At 37.3% G+C, this 22,359-nt stretch overlaps 1 protein-coding gene across 1 annotated transcript; it reads right to left on the reverse strand.

The window, feature by feature from the left end:
- Positions 1–1,956: 1,956 nt before the first annotated feature.
- HEPACAM2 (HEPACAM family member 2) lies at positions 1,957–20,434 on the reverse strand. The gene is made up of 9 exons (XM_086741839.1): positions 20,365–20,434; positions 16,216–16,566; positions 14,836–15,120; positions 9,091–9,387; positions 5,710–5,835; positions 5,600–5,624; positions 5,448–5,485; positions 4,048–4,121; positions 1,957–2,073 (listed from the first exon to the last, which is right to left on the reverse strand). The coding sequence occupies exons 1-9, from the start codon at positions 20,432–20,434 to the stop codon at positions 1,957–1,959; spliced, it is 1,383 nt and encodes a 460-aa protein (XP_086597965.1).
- Between the last annotated feature and the right edge of the window lie 1,925 nt (positions 20,435–22,359).

Here is a 22,359-nt window from a genome sequence, read left to right on the forward strand (position 1 = left end):
GAGAGGATTTGAAAGAGTCTCAGACTGTAAATCTGAGAATGAAACAATGCTTTTGACTTATTTTTCCTTGCACATTAATTCTAATAAATTTATGAAATGACAGCAGTTCCAGTCAGAACCACTGGGAATAAGAGCGAAATGATTACTTTAACAACAAGCCTGTTTGGCTCCCATAGCATCCGTTCTTTTCTTTTGCACAAGGAGGAATTCCTGCTATAAGCACGGTGCAGGCCAGTTCTGTATCATTCTTCCCATGAACATTGCTGATTACTGTACAGATGGCTGCATACCAAGTCTGTGGGATCTATCCATAAGCAATAATTACTTTGTAGTACAGGAGTTTGGAATTACTTTCCCAGCTCTGTTCCCTGTTCTGTGGTGTTTTACTTTTTCCTTATACTGAATGCTGAAGCCTCCTGCTGCAACTACCAGTATTGACTCAGTTGTCCCTTTTTTATTTACTGCTCAGAGTGCTCCTTCACAGCAGGTCAGGAATTGGAAAATTCATTAAAATGGTCTTTCTAATCTGAGTAGTTTACCCATTATCACATTTAGCAGATTTTGGTTTATTAGTGCAAATTTTGTTCCTACGTTTCTTTTTTAAAATCTTGGTATATGAAAAAAAGCAGCAAAATGGGTTTATGCAAATGAGTACTTTACAATTACAGAATATGTTTTGCAAAGTTTGAGTTGAAATCTGAACTGTCACAAAGTTCAAGTTACCTTTACTTTGAATTTATTCCTTTCTAGTGGGTTCATATATCAGTGAGAAAGAAGTAAGAAAAAATGATACTTCAGGAATGTTATTTTTCACTTCTGATTGAAAAAATCATCTTAAGGTTCAAAGTGAATAAATCCAAGCAGAACAAAAATGTAATTTTTTGTTGCTTTCTCACTGATCAGCTTGCTTTTACAAGCATGGTTGCATGTTTGCGTACATAATTTGGACACACAGTTGAAGTTGTAATCTGCACAAAATTTTTAACAGTGGAAGCACTGAATGCTAATGCAGTCACATAAACGTCGAGATTACTCAGCCAACTGATGAGTATATTGGTAAGAGTGCACATTTTCTTTTTAAACCATAAAAGAAACAGAACACATCATAAAACCATGGAAAATGTGATATAATAGGCTTGTTACCAAATAAAGTCTTGTGTACTGTTCTTCATTTGTAAGAAATACTGTTGATATTCACAACAGATTTATGGCAGCTGTACTGCAATTACAGAAACTTTACAGTGTATTCACTCTTCTTATGCCAAGAAGTGCTACAAAGTAGGTGACTTGAACAAAATCAGGACTACCAGACACTAATCGCATAAGCACAATGTGCTATAGTCTTTCTGGCATTTAACTCAACAAAAGTGTTTCTGTGGAGTTCCCAGTCAGGGTACTGCAGAACAAGAATTGTTTTGCTCTAAATCATTAGTTAAGATAAAAATTAAGACATTGCCAACTCAGGTAACTAAGCATTGTCTCTTAATATTTCAGTGACCACTGAAAACAACCATTGATCAGCTGACCCGTTTCAACACTGAAAAAAAACCCCCTAACTCTACTTGGCACATGGCTAGCAGGTCTGGAGATCGTGCTGCTGATTCAGCTGTTTTGACTGAAGATTTAACCTGCTCTGTGGGAAGTGCTGAGCTCTCAGGGCCATGAAACTACAGCCACCTTCTTAAAACACTTGGGGATTTTCATTTGAAATTGTGTTTGAAGATCTTACCTTTTGTTTTTCATACTTGGACAAAACTGGCATGATGAAACAGCAGACTGGAATCTTGAGGGAAAGTGAGGTTTGATAGGAAAATGGTGGACTAACTGATGCAGCTTACACGTTTTCCTTCCTTATCCCTCTCACTGGAATCAAACACAAGCTACCAAAATGCAAATTGTTCTGGATGCAAAAGTATTTGTCTTTGAGCTACCACATGAGTGCATGTAGGCTTTAACTTACTGATGATGGTCTTGTTGCGGCTGCTCAGGAATATGCTGAATAACTTCATAAACTGTACTAAGGATATCCTGGCCTGAGACAAAGTCAGAGACAGGAACAGACTGACTTGAAACCTAAAAGTAGCAAAGAGTATTCCTACTGTAAGTACAAATAGGAACAGATTCAACAGAAATCAAACTGATAACATACCTTCTTTTTTTTTTTTTTAACTTTTCGCTATCAGTGGTTTGCATGTGGATTTAAGAGTTCATTTCTATTAGTTTACATTTCGTTTTGAGTAAGTTTTCATCACATTTATAGTAAGACAAGCAATCGTTTTAAATTCAATTAGGATCTTAGAAGATTTAGGATGCAGTTCTTGCATTTGATATAGCAGGAATTTTATATTAGTGTAGCACAAGTCAAGGAAGGAACATTTAATAAAGAGAGAAGCAGGAGAATAGGTAGTAAAAAAGGAGAAAATATTCAGAGAAAGGGTTCCGCATAAAACTCCCACCAGCATGTCAAAGAGCGTGAACTGCACGGAATTTCTATAAATGAAGTAATAATGAAATTGTTTGTTATGTTAAGTATACAAATCTGCTCTTATATCAACACAACATCTAGACTCCCCATCCATAAGGAATTCTCAGTCTTTCTGCCTACACCCAACCTCCAGTTCTTCATTATCTCTGCTTTCCTATTTTTCCCTTTTTCTACTATCTGAAATGAATCAGTGGGTCAAATGCTGACTTTGTCTGCAATGCCATAAATCTGAGTAACTGAACATAAATCAGTGGAGTTTCTCCTGCTTCTTGAAATTTTACTGGACATTAAAATAGATTTCATTGCTTGTACATCCATTCTATTGTCCTTGTCACCTCTCCTTCCCTCCTGACCTACTAAGGCCCCGATTCTGCAAGAGGGTGACTTTGTGATATGATCAGCCTAAGGTATAGTGTAGTGTGCCTAAGGCTATGATGATTTGGAGCCTGATCTCCCTGCTTAAAAAGCCTCCTATGGTCACAAACTTTCACAGATACAGTTCAGCTCCTCTGTTTTCTAAAAGCATGTTATCTCTGCTGCTGTAAAAATCTGTCCTCCCCAACTAACATTTATGCTAGCACTCTAGCCCTAGAAATGTCTCTTTCGTTCATCTAACCCCAGCAGAGAAAAGGGTTTTTTTGTCTGTGACTGGTTTTTGCTAATACATCATGTATTATGAGAACCAATCATCATAACAAAATAGGTGTGACTGTTGATTTGACCCTGTGTGATCATGTTTTAAGAGCTCTCCCTTACCTGACCATACTGATGCTCTCCAAAGGTACAAAATTGTATTGCCAGAAATTTTTCCTAGCAAAGGGAAAGTGCTTCTTCTACTTCCTCTCACTTTCAATCTGTTGCCCCTAAATTTTTTGGCTCTATTTATAATTTTTTCTTTGTCCTTTTACACCACATCACAATGATCTCCAACTGCTATACATTACTGACATTACTGTAATTACTATGACATTACTGACAGTAATGTCAGCAAAGCCACAACGCAGAGAAGTAGCATATGTAGTAGGATTTTTTTCTGCTAGCAAAATTCCCATGCCTAAGTCCCCTCTCACAATACATGAAGCTAACAAAATAATTCTTGTGAAATATAGCTGAGCTTTAGTTTGCATATTTTCACAATGAAAACTTTAAATACCCCTCATGGTTCTTCTGCACTGACAAAGTTGTATGTTGCATGAGCAGCACTATTAGGGCCAAGGGAGAAAATGGCATCACAATCGTTAATTTGCTTGTGTGACACAAGTGGTTCAGTGCTACCCATCTCCCCAGTACTACCTGTATTCTTTTAATATGGGGTAACTGAACTGAGATTGTTGTCTTCAGAGCTTCATTAGTTCCTTACTGCATGATGTTGATGTACAGAACTCGTAACACAGTAAAGAAAGAGTAAGTACTGGGTAAACCATACACATGAATGTGTCATGTGTCATGGACATCTGTAAAAAGCAACAGAAGCAAACTGACAGAAGGATTCTGGTACACATATTTAGTACACCTTAAGAAATAGACATGAAACCATCAGTTCGTGATGTAAAATCACATACCCTAGAATCACTGGCAAGATCAGGAATAGCGACAAACTCGTATATCCCAAAATCATCCAAAGCACTTTCGTGTCCTGAAGTCAGAACAAACAAACATGAAAAAAGGTATTGAGATGTAATATGAACCTGGAAAATAATGTCTGGCAAAGTAACTTGGCCTAATTTTTAAAGCATCAGAATATTGGTTGTTTGATCTGTTTTAAACCCCTTCCCTGCCAAGCTCCAGAGCTGGCTTGGAGTGAGGCAGGGCAGCTGCACAGCCAGTGTGCACAGTGCTTGGCTATCTTCAGCACCTGGGACCAAGTGAGGAGCCTCTTGCTAACCTCAGTAATGGTTTTGGTAGAGCCATTGGGACTCCTGCCTGAAAGGCTAAATGGACCAATTTACTTTCATTTCCCATAGAAAAGAGGTCCAGTCCGTAAGCTCAGCATGTCCACACTGTACTGAGGCAGTAGCACCTGAATCTTTTATAATGCTGAGAATAAAATAATGGAACATGATACTAATAGGTGCCACATTATTAAACCAAATTGTTGACAAATTGTGTCTAGGACTTCATATACAACTTGTAGTTAGGATGGGAGTCTCCTTCTCTACCCTCCTGCTATTCAGGATATCTGAGACTCGTGGTTGTCTCTTGGGCATCACTCCATGGCAAAGGCTGCAGCACAAAAGACAGCGCTGAGATCCTCTTCTCTAATACCACTTTCTGGGGTGAAGGACCCTCTGTGCTCAAGTGACTTTTTCAGACCTTCATATACTTCCCTATCCTCTCCCAGGTAGCAGTTTATGACCTTCTATAATGCTTTGGTAGAAAGGGATGGGACTAGAAGTGCTACCCTTCCAAAGGATACATGGTTTCCATACTCTCCTGGCCAAGATGATGTGGGAAGGATTGTGGAGGGAAAAGAGGCAGTGAGAAAACCACACTGGGTCCTGATGACATGGAGAAAGGTAGCACAGAATGTGGTAGGGGCTAAAATTTATATACTCTAATGTCATATTATCATCTCATTATTTTGGTATCAATTGGTGCCATGAACATTTTGAAGTGTGATCCTCCTGTGGTGTATCACCTCCCACTACTGTCCCATAATAACACCAATTTATTTCATATTGGTGAGAACAGCGGAATATAGGTGATTCTAATCCCAGAATACCGGGATTAACAGCTAGAATTCCAGACAAACAGTACAGACTGCTGTGAACTCCAGGCATGAGCTAAACCTATGCTGATCTTTGTCATTTTGGTTTTATCTTAAGTAAGCTAGCACAGAGGTAGGTGTGCAACCCAAGTTAAAAACACACTTCCCTTCTTTTCCTTCCTTCTTTTTGTATGTGAAGATGTTAAGTTTTGGCAGGAATGGATTTTGATTTTATCCTCACTTTATTAGTATTACCTGAAAATGTCTGTGCCTTTCTGTAATCAGCTTCTGGCCTAGAAAACATAAACATGTTTTTCAGTTTGATGTCATAAGCCAAGGAAAGAAAACGAATATGATAAAATGCAATTCTCTTGATGAAAAGACCTAAGAATGATTTTTTTTTTTACCTCCTCTGTAGCTTCTGTTGTATCACTGAAATGAAGGAAAAAAAGATAAATCATTCTTTTTGCTCTGATGGTCCAAAAGAAGAGCTAGGGCGTGCTTAAATTTTACATACCTTTGTGTGGCTGGTATCTTTTCCATATGAATAAAAAGGTCATAGCTAGGATCAAAAATAATGAAATTCCTGTTATTACTGCAAGAGATGATAAAGATTTTCCTTTCTGGGACAGCTTTTCCAATCCTGTGACAAAGAAGATGAGTACTGTATTTAGTATCTTGTTCTGTATAATGTGCTACAGTGACACTGAGAAATGTATCTTTTGAAATTCATCTGAAGCTGGTAAACCTGCATAGAGATACAAAATAGATACAAAATTTGAGTTCTTGTGAATCAGTAATATTTTTTTTTCCCCACAAATCTCGTGAACCGGAAAAGCAATGATAGGTGTATGAGTTCAGAACAGATTGACACCTAGAGCTAAACAAAGGTCAGTAAATGTAACCCACAAACTACAGCATCACAAAAAGTATATGCATATTCGAATTTTAGGCATAGAGACACCAAACTACCAAGAAATTACGTGACAATTAGCTGAGCAGTTTGTGCTAGATGGGAGGGAAGTCCTCCTAGCTGTAGGAGTTGTAGAATAGGAGGGGATAACTGAACTACTGTATTTTTTCTAAAGATTTTCAGATCACTGACAGTGATTGTCAAATCCCATCAGAAGCCAATAAATTATGTTTGTATTCATGTCTAAATCTAAATATTTCCAAAGTATTTCTTTCTTTTGCTCAGATCTTTTGCTAAGATATGCATTAGCAGCAGTTTTCCAGCAAGATTTACTGCTACAACACAAACAAAATATGTATATAATTACATATGCAAAAGTATGTGAAAAATATTTGCATAGAATTTGCAAAGACAGGGATGTGAAAGTTAGGAAATGCCAGACATAGTCGCTTGCGCACCCTTAATTTCATCCTTTTGCTCTGAATTGTGCAGAATTCATGTTATAAAATAAAAAAACTATCCATACGGGTAGATTAATGCTGCATATTTGTCAGTGTCAACTTTATTAATACAATTAAAGTGTATATTATTTAGCTGGATGTATTTCCAGTACTTTGATGAACTCCTGTGCAGATCTAGCATTGCTTACATCTACTTACTCCTCCATGTAATTCACTGGCTGCGTGTGCAGCAGTTATCTAATCTATTAAATATGTAGATTTCAAACCAGATGCATCCCAAAGATATGGGAAAATAAATCACTGCAATTTCACCAGATTTCTTTCATACTCCTTCAATGTACTCCTTTCCTCAGGAAAAAAAAAAAAAAAAAAAGCCCAAATGCTGGAGAATCATTAAAATGACTCAGCTGCTGAGTCATTAAAAATGTTCTTTAAAATGAATAATTTCAAATTTAGACTCAATAAATCTTATGTCCACAGGCATACCAGTGCAGAAAACACAGATGTGCTCTTTGCATGCATTTAATATACTGAAGTTGACTCACCTTGAGAACTGAGCAATGACTTGCGTACATAGTAAGATACATCCTCTTATTTTAAAATCTAACTAGTCTTGGCTAAAACTGGGTAACAGCTTAGTGCAATTATTGCTATAACTGTAACTTATTGATTATTTTCTTGATGAATTTTAGCATTAATTAAATAGCTGCTTATAGGTGAGATTCAGTCCCTTAGGTGGGGAAGTTGTGTAAGGTCTTCTGAAACAGCAGAGTTCCTGTCGCAGCTGAAAATGGGGTTTCCAGTATTTTGAAACGCACAGTCCAGGCTCCGTATCTAGGGTTATGGGGACAGGGAGAAGGGGTATGGAATAATATTCATAGTCTTTATAGTCTTTGACTAGTATGTTTAATCAGTTGCAACCAGAATTTGGCCTGAGCAGGATCTCTGAAGTTTAGCCTCGTGTGTGAATTCACCTTCCTATAGAGTCAATCAGTGCTGCATTGCAAAGTGTAGGCTTAATATCTGGATTTGGTCCTATCTGAATAAATACTCATCAAGAAGAAAATGGCTATAGAGGGGAACGTTACATTTTTAAAGTTTGAAATACACAGGATAAAAGGTTTTAAAAAGCTTTATTTAGGCAAAATATTTGTAATTAGGAAATGAATGCTTGTAAATGCAACTGAACATGAAGCTGTGGAGTTTTCCCTTCTTTTTGGCCTTTGAAAGGAAATCTCAGATGAATTTCTTAACACTTATTAATGAATATTTATATATATATATATTACAGCTTACATGAACTTCCTGGAGAAATGTCATGTTTATTTCTGCTGACACATAGCTCTGGTTGCATATTCTTTCACCACTAACCACAAGGTTTAGTTTTAAATTACAGTATTCTCACTGTCAAATTGCAACTCATCTTCCTTCCAGCATACTAAAAGCCATGGATTTGTGATGAATCCATAAGTCAGTCTGAATGATGGACATCTCTCCTTGATTCTCTGACTAACAAATGGCCAAGCTCTTTGTTCTGCACAAACGAAATTGCTTTATTACATTTTCTAAAAGGCAATCAATTCTATCTTGTTGAACATTAATAGCATACATTCCTTATCTGAAAATACTTGTATCGATCTGTATTAGTAAGAGATATGAAACATCCGCAATATCTTGTTCTTTACTGTATGCTTCTGGAAATTTTCTGAAAAACTGCTTTGTTGCTGTTTAACACAATCTGATACAGGAACTGTGGTTATAAAGCATGAGAAATAAAAGTGTGCATTCAGCAGGACCTAGCAGTCAATCCATAGATTCATAAATATGACAGTGATATATAATTTTTACAAACAGATTGCAATAAAGCTATTTATCATCACAGCTTGCATTACTATCATACACTAAACCAAGGTTCTTATATAATACCTAACCACACTGGAAAAATATTAAAGACCTTCATTGCTGTGAGTCTGTGCCTGGTTATTTTAGTCCCTGATGTATGCTTGAAACTATCCCAGCTACTGACCACCTGGTGGCCCTAGAGCTTACAGCTCCTGAAAGCTGTGGGACAGTGAGCCTTGGACAAAATCTGCCCTTGGGAGGGAAGGCCCGCCTTGGCATTCAGCAGATTTCCACATCATTCTCTTCATTCAACTTTTATCATTTTAAAAGGCAAAAAGTAAGAAACAAACAAGAGAGATATAATTCTCCCATGTTACTTGGTCATGATGAGGTCTGCCTACCGAAGAAGTTTTTCTACTCAAGGGATACAGTTCCAAATGGCCAAATATATTTTAGTGTCAAACTCCCACAAAACTTCAGCATCTTAGTGGTCTTGTCCCAAGCCGTGTCACACTGCAAGTAAAATCTGGATCCCAGTGAATGACCAAAATCCCCTTTACTACATTGTTAGCAAGACCTCACTTCTGATACGTATTCTCTCTCTAAGATTTTTTTTTTCCTTTTTCTGGGGTTGGCACTCTGCTCACACGTTACAGTTAAAGCAATGAATTAATGTTCTTACCTACAGAAGTAACGACAACTGTGAAGTGAGTTTCATCTCGTTTTCCAGTCATGTTGTTGAAAGCACAGCACATGTAATCTATTGTCTTCTGGGTCACTTTATCAGATACAACTTCCAGATGGGGTCCATATTTGATTACATGAGTGCTATTGTCAGCTCTTTGAATCCACGAATAAGTATTTGGTGGATTTGAATCTGCTGAGCAGTCGAACAGTATAACTTCTCCCATGTCAACTGTAAACACCGCCCCCACATTCAGACCTTTATCTGATTTAACTCTAAGTCCATAAGGTCCATCTGCATTGAAAAAAAAAAAACAGAGTGGAAAAATTAAAATCAAAGTATCTAAATACACAGACGCATATCTCTAAACTTAGAATTTTAAAGTCAAATGAGCCTTTGGAATGGCTGGCATTGGATTCAGTCATTTCAATTGAAAGGCTTTCATTTCAGTAGCTTGATCTGTACTAGGTTTATCTCAGACTACACCCACTTAATACTGATCTAATCGCTGTTTAGGGAAAAAGCACAGGTCTATGCACTGTTCAGTACGATAAAAAGAACAAAAACTGAAAACAGTTGGAAAAGCTGTGAAGTAAAGGAGTTCTTCAGGGCTATATTTGACCCTTTCTACTTAAATGCTAAACTTATTGGCATAAGTAATTTCTCTTCCCATTTAAAAGTGAACAAATTAGTCTTGAAAAATATAAACATTCACTGCAATACTTTGCAGTGTAATAATTATTTAGGGAACTATCCTGCAGGTTTAATACAGAGTGGGGTGTGTGTTAGATAACTTCACGAAAAGTCTTCCATAAGTGACTGCTAAAATAAACTTTAACCTTCTCCCCACTTTAGTAGGCTTCTACTATTTCAACATTTGTATTTCTTTCAAGAGTAAGCCCTTGTGCTGCAAGAAAGCTGTGTTTCTGAACATAATTAGAAGAGGCATGTATTGTCCAATAGTCTTGTGTTCATTATGAAGAAAATTGAGCAGCTACATATTTTTAGGGTAATTTCATAGGAAAATGGGAAGGGAAATAACATATTTAAATATGATAAGAATTTTCCCATGCCATTTCTAATAGATCATTTCAGATCACAGGGGTTTTGTATCTTTACATGTTAAAATCCATTTTTACACAGATCTAAGTACAGAAAATAATGTAGAAAATATAATAATCGAAATGTGCCTTATTAAATTACTTTTTTTTTCCACTCAAAAGAACTAATAATTTTAATGTTGCTAATTCCCTAAGGGCTTACATGCATAATAAAACATGTACAGACATAATATTGACAGAAGCCAAAAGGAGAAAATACACAGAATCAGCAGGAGACATCTTTTTGGTAGGGTCCCTGAAGTTCAGCAAAGCTGCTAACAAGTGCCTCACACAGAATGGCATAGCAAAAAGAGAGATAAGTCAGTATTATGCCCATTGTAGACAGTGTGATCAAGTAATATTTCCACCTTCCTATGGCTGTCTGGAAGCATGAAGATAATGTAGCTGAAATTCACCGCTACACAAAATGCCCACTGGCACGTTTCAGACTCCTATTTCTTATCAGGAAACTCAGGCTGATGTTAGACCTTCCTAACATGCAAGCTTCTATTTGTCTGTCTTTTTTTTATGAGACTCAATTATTCTTCAGAACATATAGGCAAACCGCATGCAGCACAAAACAGGCAGTTCCGTGTGTGCCTCTCGGGTTTACTCTCTATTTGCGAAGGCTTGGACAGGGGAATGTAGACTATCACACCACGACCTCCATTTAGTCCACTTTTAACCAAATGTCCATATTTCACAATGTAAACTTGTCAAACTTTTAATTTTCTCTATTTATTTCTTTGTGGTAAGCTTTCTGCAGTCTCATTTTAAGGGAGATCCTTCTTCTAAGTAAGAAGAACTAGCTTTTATTTTCACTGATAATGTAACCTTTGATATATGTAAACAGATATTGATGGGATATTAATGGTAAGAATAGCTGACTGGTCTCCGTGTCCCCTCAATATAGAGGGAGATTTGCCACAGTCTGCAAAAGGATCAGAATTGAGTTCTGCTTTTTTATCAGTATCCTAACAGCGCAGCACAGACAGTTAACAGTGACACCACCACTACACTTCTACATGAAAACTGTAAATGGAAAGAAACCATTATCAAACCACTGATGCACACTGGCTGGGGAAGTATGTTTGAAAAAAAAAAAACAACAAAGAAAGGTTTTCTTAAGAAACAGTCAACTCTTGGCAAGTTCTGAGAAGTGGCATTCCTTGATGAAGTCAACAGAAGCATTGGGTAACCCTGTTGCTTTGCCTGGATCAGTCTTTTGCCTCTCCTGGGCATCACATAATCACTGAGATCCCTAAACACTGGGTAGCTGAGGGATATACACAGCTTCAAGGATGATTCTGAAAACCAGGTAATTAACCCTTTCCTCTCTAGGACTCAACATATTCTAGGTTTGGGAAGTCCCAAGAAGGAAATCCCACTTTGTTAAATTCAACTCCCTCAGCACAGTACAACAGTTTCTGCTGTAGCCTCCATGACAGCAGCTTGTTCCAGTCTTGGAATAATTTGTTTCTGGGTCACACTACTGCAATAGCCATGCTCTGAGGTGCATTATCATCATAGCTAATGGAGAAACAGAATAATATTAATAAGAAACGAAGAACAAAACACTTCTGATTCTCAGTAAAAAAAACCACAGTGACAGCCCTCATGGATCCCTCAGCTATACTTCTCCTTTCCAGTATTGTTCTCAACAGAAATCTGCCTCTTGTCTCAGTAAAGCCAGTTAACTAAATGACTTGTAAAATAATAAATCATCTGTTCTGAGTAACAATTTACTGCTCTGTGGGAATATTTGCAATTTCTCCTATCACCACGAGACTGTTACAGTTTCCAAGCAGATGGCAGGTATTTACTGTGGGTGACCTTTTTTTTTATCACTCCCAGTAACTCCCCCGCAGCAATGACATATGGCATACAGAGATCCCAGGGCTTGTTCTGGATTGTTTTGACAACTGGGAGCTGGGAGGCAAACTGCAGAGGCTGGACCGAATGATGTGACTTCATACAGCTCAGGAAGTAAGACCCCAATTCCCATCACTAATTTGGATAGGGATAGTAGCACAAGTATTGCAGTCTTTCAGCACTGCATTGTTTTCTCTTAACATTTCTTTTTCAGGTTTCAAGTTATGAACAAAGCAAACCCTCAGTTCTGATGAAATAAAAAGTACATTTTGAAAATGCAAATACTTATAACAATATTTCCATGTGTGGAGAAAAACTGAGTCTCAAGATATTTTAGTGTATCAAAATCACTCAAACAGCAAAAGGTTCCAGAAATGTGGACACTGAAGTAACTTTGAGATTTTAAATTTCTGTGAAACAAGGGGTCAAAAATAGGTTTTCAGCTTAGAACTTGGAAAGATTTTTCAAATTTTCTGGAAAATACATGTAGTTGAGTGAGAGAGAAGGGAGGAAGCAGCACCAGAATGGAGACTAAAGGGCACACGTTGTCAGTGCAAGTGTCCCAGAGACCCGTCGGTGCGATATGTGCTCTGGAACCGATCCTGTGTGCAACAGGTCAGAGATGTGAATGCCAAATGGGCTGTGCCACAAATGAAAAGAGCAGTCCAAAAGGTACCAACAGTGGCAGATATTTTTCTAGCCTGACTTGATTTCATTGCATTGTAAGAAGGCCGGCAGGTTGTGCTGGATACAGTGCTCACTAAAGTGCGAAAAGCTACATAGAGGCAGTGCAGTCATACACGTGCAGCTCTCAATCTTAGCACTTCAAGCACTTAAGTGAGCTGAGATTGTGACTGTACAAAAGCAGGCACTTAAAAATGTGAGGAAAGAATACGATTCTTTTTTTTTTATTATGGTAATGATAAGTTAAACCTCCATCAGTGCAGGTTATTTCCTTGTAGAGCATTTTATCATGATTCCTCTGTCTAATGTGAATGGAAGGTCAAGTCACATCTGCCCTGTTTAGGACTCTTTGCAGCAGCTATTTCAACTTCATGTCTGCATTGCTGTCAATTTTATAAGCTGCACCTAAGGGATCAGCTCTCATCTAACAACGCCCTTGTTAGTCTTTGCTAATTTAGGCAGTCTGTTTCTCTTCTGGTGCAGCGTAGAGATCACCCACGCACACTTTAGATGCAAGACATTCCCTCATCTGATTCTTCTGAGTTATAATTATAAAGAAATAAGTAGCAGAATGGATAATCAGAGATGAAAGGAGGAGGAGGAAAATATGTCATAGTAAGAGGAGTAGTTGCTGAATATGCTAGTAGTGCAATCCTAACAAGTCTACGGCATGGGCTGTCTGCCGGCTGCCAGATGACAGAGCCTGGCAAAGGCAGACTGTGCCATCCACACTGTGCCATTGGGTAAACTGGTTATATCTGAACAGGGCTGGTGGCAAAGTAGATCCTGACCTGTCTGATTTCAGCTCTTGTCTGAAAAGGACACTTGGATCTCTGAGGACATGAGGATTAGAACCCGGCAAGGTCAGATAGGTAGCATGTCCTGCTTGCAAAGCTTGGAAGTACTGGGAGTTGATATTGCAGCAGGGATAAGGAAGAAAATTACAGTGCCCTTTCTAAAATTGAAAGCATAATTGTTGAATGTTGATTAAACCACTCTTTTGTTACCTCCAACTTGTTTCATTAATGAACTCAACTAACTTGCAGTTAGTTTCTCTCTCTGCTATAATTCACAGTGAAAATATACGACTAGCTTATGGTCTGCTCTTACGCCAACATTAGTTTTTACTCAACTCCTCTTGCTCCCTCATGTTTGCCACTTGATGTTGAATGCAAACACTCCTTTCAACTCTGATTTGCTAAATGAGAGTGGGGTCTCTTTTCCATTCCTTTCTGTTCTGTTTCTTTCCAGTTCAAGATCACTGCTCTGGCATGTGCAGGAACAGCACATGGTATTCTACATGTGGTCTCATCTTCTGTGTGTCATTAGCATTCCCCTTATTTTCTTGTTGGAAATGCTTTGCTAACACACCCTAGAATTACATGTCTCTCATGCCTGAATCACACTTCAGACATCTCGTGACAGCTCAATCACCCAGGCTCGCTGCCTCAGTTATTTCCCAACCAATCTCCATCTTATCAGCAGAAGTTCATGTTTTTTATTCTCTAAGACTGCATGTCCATTTATTTTTTTACTAGCAAATTTCATACCAGTACTATTACTCTGCCAAAGTCATTCAGCCTTCCCAGTTTAATGTTACAGGTGAACTTCATTGAGATACTCCCAATCGTTATGCTGATGTCATCAACGGAAGTCTTAAATAGGACTGGATTCACAATGATCTTGAGGAAAACCACTAATACCAGTCCTTCAGCCTGGTACTTCCTGTACTTAACTTTTTGATACTATTTGCTGTCTCAGTTTTTAACAGTATTTTCATTTATGCCTATCAGATTATTTTTTTTCCTTTAATTCTCATCTCCTCCAGACTGAAGATGTCTGTATGTGGAATTCTTGAAGTTCCTATTAGAATTCTGCTGTTCAGACTTACCTTCACAACTGTGTAACACTGAGTAACTTTTTATAATACTGTTGTAAGTTAGAGCTGTTACAAACAAGCTCATTTTGAATGGAAGCTCACATATAATGTTGACTCAAGTGTTTTCTGCCTGTTTCCATAGTTAGAGGCACTCTTTCCAACCAGATCATTTATACAAAGGTAATGATGAATATTTCATATACTTACAATATATGGTTGGTGCAATTATCTCACTTTCCATTGCGCTGACAGGGTTAGATACCAGACAGCTGTAATTCCCAATGTCTTCTTTTACAACAGGAACAATTAGAAGCGTAGCATTGTTTGATGAAAAGGTGTAATTAGGGCTGGCACGGAGAGGCTTCCCATTTTTCATCCACTGGTAAACTACCCTTGTACCTTTACCCACAGTACATTTTAAGGTAATATTCCCTACATACTCCACTACCCCTGAAGATGGTTCCGTATGTACAATTGGCTTTGTGACAGGAACTGTAAAATAAAGAGATATGAAGAGCTGTAAAAGTGACGAGCCAGTATATTACAGTCTTCATCATCAAGATGAAACAAATAGCAGCCATCTTCCTCTGGAAAGTACTCGGATTTCAAATTTTATTTATTAAATGTAGTTAAAAAGGTCATATTTTCATCTGGTGGCTCTAAGAATGTTCTAGTACTTAAATAAAAGTAAACTGTTTATATTACTGGTAATAGGACAAAGGCTGCAGTCAGGTATACCATGGCCCCCAGCTCCTGCCTCATAGGCAGATCCCTGCGGCCACAGAAATGAAAAGAGTGCACAGCACAGCCCTGCCCACAGTGTGCAACTTCGTCGGCATGGCTGCCCGCAGCTTTGCTGACACTGAGCACCGCTGAAATACGCTGTCAATCCAGTCATGAGAATGGCTGCAAACTGGCATAGGTATGGAAGTCAAATGGCAGCTACAACTTTGTCACGTCAAGATGTCATTCATTTCACTATTCCAAGCCCAACAGTTACAAGGCTCCCTCTGCATAATCCATAACTTATAGTAGGCTCTTCTCATTCTTTTCTATTTCCCCCCCACCTTTTTTTTTCCCCTATCCCCACTATAAGGAGCAGAGTACAAAGAGGGAACTTCAGTATTTTAGGACTTCAGATTTGGGCTTCTTTTACAGACACAGGGTCACCAGCAAAAGTCAATGACTCCTCTTTGATAGTTACAGAAGGTAAAGGTAAAGTTGTTCAGGGAAAAAGACTTGTTTAAAGTTAATGCATCCGCATGATTGATAGCACAGCAGAGCCTTATGAAACCTTATTTTTTAGAAGTCTGTCTAATTTCATATTAACTATTGGTTTCTATATCTCTTAATTTTTTTTTACTTAGGATCCAGAAACATTAGTCAATATATTAATTTTGTTTAAAGATGACATATTTTAGCATTCGCTCCAGCAGCAATAGAAAACAACATAACTTAATTGTTAGTATTTATCCACATATGGTTGCATTAAATTATACACTATTGTAACTAGATACTAAGAACCAGTACTTCAAAACTATTGTGATTTTACTTTCAAAATGAAGATACTATATTTTACTAACTTACCATCAACAGCTACTTGAATCTTTTGACTGGCAGCTATTGTTCCATTTCCACGGACATTCACTTTTACAATATAATTGCCTTCATCACTGATACACAATGGATTGATCATCAAAGATGCATTTGGTGGTATGAGGGTAAACTTGTGCTGGTATTCCAAGTCTGGAACTACTGTTTGATTTACAGAGCCAAGTAAGTACTTTGGATTACTTTGAGGTCTCTCAAAAAGCCAAATTATCTGGATTTCAGAAGCAGTAGTGTTGAAATTGTAGTCAACAGTAAGATATAGTGGTTGCCCCTCAATACCATGGATGGTATGAGAAGGTCCTGTCAACTTCAAGGCAGAGCAAATACCTGCATACAAATGAAAGAACAAACAAATAAACCAACCCAAAACACAAATGGAAACCCTGGAAAACTCAAATTAGAAATTATCACAGAGAAAAAAATTCTCATGGCTAAAGCTTACAATTTTTGCATGGTTATAACTCAGATTTCAAGTAAGAAAGGGCAAATGCTCATTGACCTCGGTGAAGTTGGATCTAGCTACAGAGCTCCAGCTTTAATATATGAAAAGTCCAAGGAAGGATATTTGTGATTTCTGGATAGAATATCTTTTATTGTGGAAAGTTTGACAAAAATGAAAAAAAATGTGCATCTACCTTAATGTTTAAAATATTTTCCCTTTAAAATATTCCCAGATTCTAGGTCTTGTACTGCTTAAGAGTCTCAGATTGCAAACTCAATTTTTAGGATTTTTTTTTCTGAGTTGATTTAGGTAGGGAGAGATTTCGTAGTGTTACTTTGGCAGTTATACTGAGAAACCAACTGAAAATCTAACAGGCAGCACTTCCATGAATTTGTCTAATTAAGATTATATACAGTTATTATTGCTGTCTGCTCTGTACACATAAGACTAAATTCAAGAAACACTACTAAGCTTGCAAAAGTCAAGTATTCCAATTTTAGGAAAGAGCAGAATTAATGTTTGACGTTGATATGCACAAAAGCAAAATTTTCAGGCACATGATTAAACCTGTTCTCCAAGAATCCTGCCTCTGTTAGGCTGCAATCCATTTGAAAAAGAGAAAAAGAGCATAATTCTTCAGTAAAATCCTTCACAAAATATTTATTGTTGGAAATTATTTCATATAGCCCATTGAATACATTTCAATCTCTAAATTTTCTTGAATGAAATAAAAAACATCTGTCAAACACTGCGAGACCTGTAAATGATCAATTAAAAGATCTGCCCATATCCTTCCTCATTCTTTAGGCATGACATTGCTCAATTTTTGAGTTTATTTAGCTGTTGATAAGTGACTGTGCTGTAGGACGAGAAGCCAGTAACAGCTGCAGTGCAATCATTAAATATGTTTGACAAATACTATTTCTCACAGATCCGTTTGTGAAGAAAATTAGCAAAAACCAAGTAGGTCTAGTAAGCACTAGGATAACTGGGACCACCAGTGCAGAAGGTACCACCCCAATACAGCACGATAAAGAGAACTGCAGCTGGAAAATATAGCTTCTTTTCAGTTAAAAAATGTGGAAACAGAAACTGTAAACTAACTTTGTTCCACTTAATTCATGGGGAAAAGCAGCTCCATGTAACAGCTTGGAAAGACATGATCTAGAGTTAAGGAAATTCTTTTAGCAAAGACCAGAGGTGAGGTGAGGTGAGGTGAGGGCAGAAACCCTGTTTTCCCCTGGAGTCTGTTCAGGAGTGGCTTTGGGTGACTGCAGTTTTTGCTGCTCTCTCCAGGTCTGCTGGGGTGACTTCTTGGAGTGCCATCAGCACATGGGAGCTCCGCCACAGGTGACAGGGCCAGGGGCAAGGCAGGCTGAGGGTCGGAGAAGTTGTTACTAGATAATGGTGCTCTGTCAAAGGCAAGGGTTTTACAGCAGCAATGCTGGGAGACTTCTGACTTTCACAGAGATTAAAACTTTTTGCTGTCTGGAATATTCTTCATCAAAAGAGTTATTCTTCACTGAAATGGTTATTTTCTTCACTGAAAGGGTTGTCAAGCACTGGAACAGGCTGCCCGGGGAAGTGGTTGAGTCACCATCCCTAGAGGTATTTAAAAGACGTGTAGACGTGGTGCTTAGGTACATGGTTTAGTAATGGGCTTGGCAGTGCTAGGTTTATGGTTGGACTCGATGATCTTAAGGGTCTTTTCCAACCTAAATGATCTAGTGATCTAAATGATCTAAATGATTCTAGTCCATTAGACTAACTTTGATTTTTAGTTAAAACTGAAGACTCTTATGACTAATCCTTGAATTAATATTAATAGTGAAATCAAGCCCATGTACCAAACTCTTACTTCATTCTCATAAGGCACAAATGTCATCTACTTCAAGCCTATTTCTATAGCTTTCTAAACATAATACAAGTTTTTCCAAGACAATGGATTTCTGAAAACTAGTTTTTGTATAATAACCGTAAGGCAAGTGGCTTGTACCAAAATGACCTCCATTTGGAGCTCAGTGATCTGTGGTTGCTTCCATCTCACTTCGCTATCACCAGTATTAGCAAGCACAACAGAATTGCTGTTGACATAAAACAAGGGCTGCAGCTTTAGTTTAAATAAAACCTATGACATAACTTTTAAGTTTACGGCATAAACTGAAACCTGCTTAGTGAGGTTTTATCGCTCTCTGAATTTAACATGCACATCTCCTTCTCAAAGTAAGTTTTGATTCTCAACTGCTTTTCACCAGTGTTCACTTAGCTCTTTCACTCTCCAAAAACTCTGAACTTAGTATAAAATGTCATTAGATCACTGACAATAGGGTTGGGTTTTTTTTTTTTTTTGCAAATATGTTCATTTATGAAAAAAGAGATCTAATAAAAGATATAAGACCAGAGAATCTGTAATTTCTATACCCCGCAGTTATAGCAGGAGAGACTTGGGCATACTATTTCCCAGTTTGGGATTTTTGTTGAAGAACAAGTTCCACTGAGCTTCAGTATCTGACCTAATTTTAGCTTCTGAGGTCAATGTCTTCAGCGCGCTTTGTGCCATGCCCCCAATGCATCCGATTCTTGTCATGATCTAATGTACAACCTACACATTTCCTGTACTAGGAAACATATAGATCTGAGTAAGGGAATATGATGAGAATTCCTGGTGAACAAACACGTACTCTAAAGCACTCTGCTTGTGTATCAGTATCTCTTGTAGGATTTAAAAAACTCTAACCAAGTTGCAATGTAGATAAAGTGAATATTCACTGTGGTTTTTTTTTTTTTTAACAAACAGGATTTTAATTTTTAAAGAAGACATCTGATAAACTTAATATAAAATTGCAATTGATATGAAGCCAGAACTCTTGACAAAGTATTTGGCTCAAAATTAAGCAAACCAGGTGACTGTATATGAAGTTCACAAAGAAAATAGAAGAAAAATTGTCCTTACACATGAATGAGGATGCACTACATTTGTAATATAATATACTCCCTCTATTGATATTTACAAAACCAATTAAATATAGATAAAGTTAATTACAATAGTTTGTAGAAGTACAGGTTGATCTAACACTTGATCACAGGACATTCCCATCAAAGTGCACAGAACATCTATTTTTTATCAACTGCATGGATAAGAAATGTATACTTATGAAAACTACACCCAGCAATCAAACAAATGTACTATTAATGGGAAGACATTCTTCAGGTGACTGAAAGCCTAATTTAGTTTTAATACCAATTACATTTAAATATTACATATACATTTTCCATAAGGCATAATAATGAACTGAAAAATAATGTGTCAGCACTGTCTCAATATAATACATTTTTAAAGAGCTGTGTAACAGCTTCTGATAAACTTTGGTTCAGAACATGTCCAGTCTTGTTAAAAAGTACGCAAAATGTATATATTAATTAATAAAATGTGACAATATATATGTAATCAATGCCCATCTTTTATATACAGATTATGTATAGCACTAATTTTTGTAATCTGCTAAAAGTTTATAGCTCCACTCATAAAACAAGGTGACACTATCTAATTAAAAGCTTTTAAGCTACTTTCTTGAAATAAAACATCTGATAATACAACAGGAATATCTTTAAATTTATAAATTTTATAAAACCAAGTCACACGTCCACAATTATAATAAAATATAATTCATACAGTTTCTTACCTACAAGCAGAACATATATTTTGCACTGTAAGTCCCAAAAGAAGTTGGCTAAAGGGCTCCATGAAAGCATCCTGTCCCACAGAAATGCCACCTTCTTCTCAGCGCTAAGCCAGGGCTTGGACCTGCAGCTGCTGGTTTATTTGCTAGGGAAATTAGCAATGAGTTAACAGGCCCTATCCTGTCCCCTGCCTTATGTGATTTGAATATGTGTATACAAAGAACAAAGGGAGTGGAGCACCTGTTAGATGAGCACCCATCTTCATTGCCTCTGACTTTATCGTAACCCTTCCCCGGTAGTCACAGCAAATACGACATAGAATGTAATAAATGAGGCGCAGAATACAAAGTATGTTCAATTAATAAAAATAAGTGAATGCACCTAATGTACAGGTTATATAGGAATTAACATATTTTTGTTATAGTTTCATAAAAAACACTGTGCTGCTAGACGGTTCTGCTTATTTCAAAGTTGTATTCAGAAGATTTTTGTCAGATCCTTTCCAGTGACAGCCTCTCCTTTTCTGTTACAAAAAATAGGAAGAGCAAGAGCCTTGCTTAATTTTTTTACTAGCACTTTCTAGCTCATAACTTTTGTGTATTTTTGTCCTTAACATAAGCATAACTTGACAACTATTTTGTTCCCTTTCTCTAAACAACATGTAATGTGAAGTGTCTACAAGACATCTTCTAACAAAGAATCCTGTGGCTAGAGTGAACGGCTTACTACAGTTGTTGAGATAGCTGCTGATTATTGTTTAATCTGCATTAACTTACATTGGTTCAATGAGTATTAATATTAATGTATGATTTGGATTTTGTCCAAGGCTGTCATTCACTGTACAAATCTAATCAGCAGCAAACCAGGCAACCCTCCACAGTTGCATGTGCAATAACAGTTTGCAACGGCAAATATTTGCATCAACAGGGATGGTTTATCCGTAGAAAAACACACTAAGTTTTCGCTATACAGGACTTAGGCAGACTGTTATGGATCAACAAATATTAGGCTAGACTGTGTCCTGCCTTGTGCAGAAGAGACTAGTAGCAGGGAATTGTACCCCTCTCACTACAAGGGTCCTGCAAGGTGCTAAGCCCCCACCAGAAGGGCTGAACACTCAATTTTTATTTAAGGGAAGTGAAAATACCCAGATCCTTCCAGAATTCTTAGAAGCTCTGTACAATCAAATGTAAGAAACATGAGGGTTATTTCAGGTTAACAAAACTCTTAAGTACAGTGGTCCCACCAGAAATAATGTCACCATCTGACATAAGCCAGTAGATGAAGAGGGTATTTTGCATATTCCCAAAGGCTTCCCAGGTCCGCTGTCCTGCCTCTCCTGAATGCTGCCGTTTATAACCTACTTAATCTACTTAACTGTAGGCTCGATATATCAAAATTGCAACGTTTTATAAAACCTGAGTTAGAAATTATTATCTACTTGGCTTCAGTATGTAGTAAAATATTGGTCACAGGTTCCAGTTTATTTCTAACAGAAATGAATTGGGATGAAGTCTGTGTTGGTGTTTTAAATGCCCTATGTGGGCAAAGAAAATAAAAATTAGCAAAATTATAGTTTTCAGGTGTGTCCCTTTATTTCCAGCATTTGGATATGCTCTTGATGTAATGAATATGCTGCAGTTTTTTACACAGAATAACTTACACAAAGTGGATACTAAAAAAGTATATTTTTTTTTATAGAATTCTAGCTCGTGCTGTTTGTTAAATGGTACTTAAACTGAATCAAGTCTTACTCATTTTTTTTTAATAAAAGCACCTATTTTAAAGCAAGTTTATTTGCAACTGTAACATTCTGAATACTTTCAGTATTTCTGCAAATTTTAGTTATTATTAACAAATAACTTTGTTATGTGCTTTACTCATTAGAGGTTTTCCACAGAAATAACTATGCGTTATATTCCTAATGGTAGCCAGAAGTAATGAATTCTTGCTACAGAATGTGGGGAAGGGACCACTGGTCCTGACCTTCTCTTCCT

This window comes from Chlamydotis macqueenii, chromosome 2 (genome assembly GCF_036417535.1).
Source record: "Chlamydotis macqueenii isolate bChlMac1 chromosome 2, bChlMac1.mat, whole genome shotgun sequence".
In the NCBI taxonomy this organism is placed as follows: Eukaryota; Metazoa; Chordata; class Aves; order Otidiformes; family Otididae; genus Chlamydotis; species Chlamydotis macqueenii.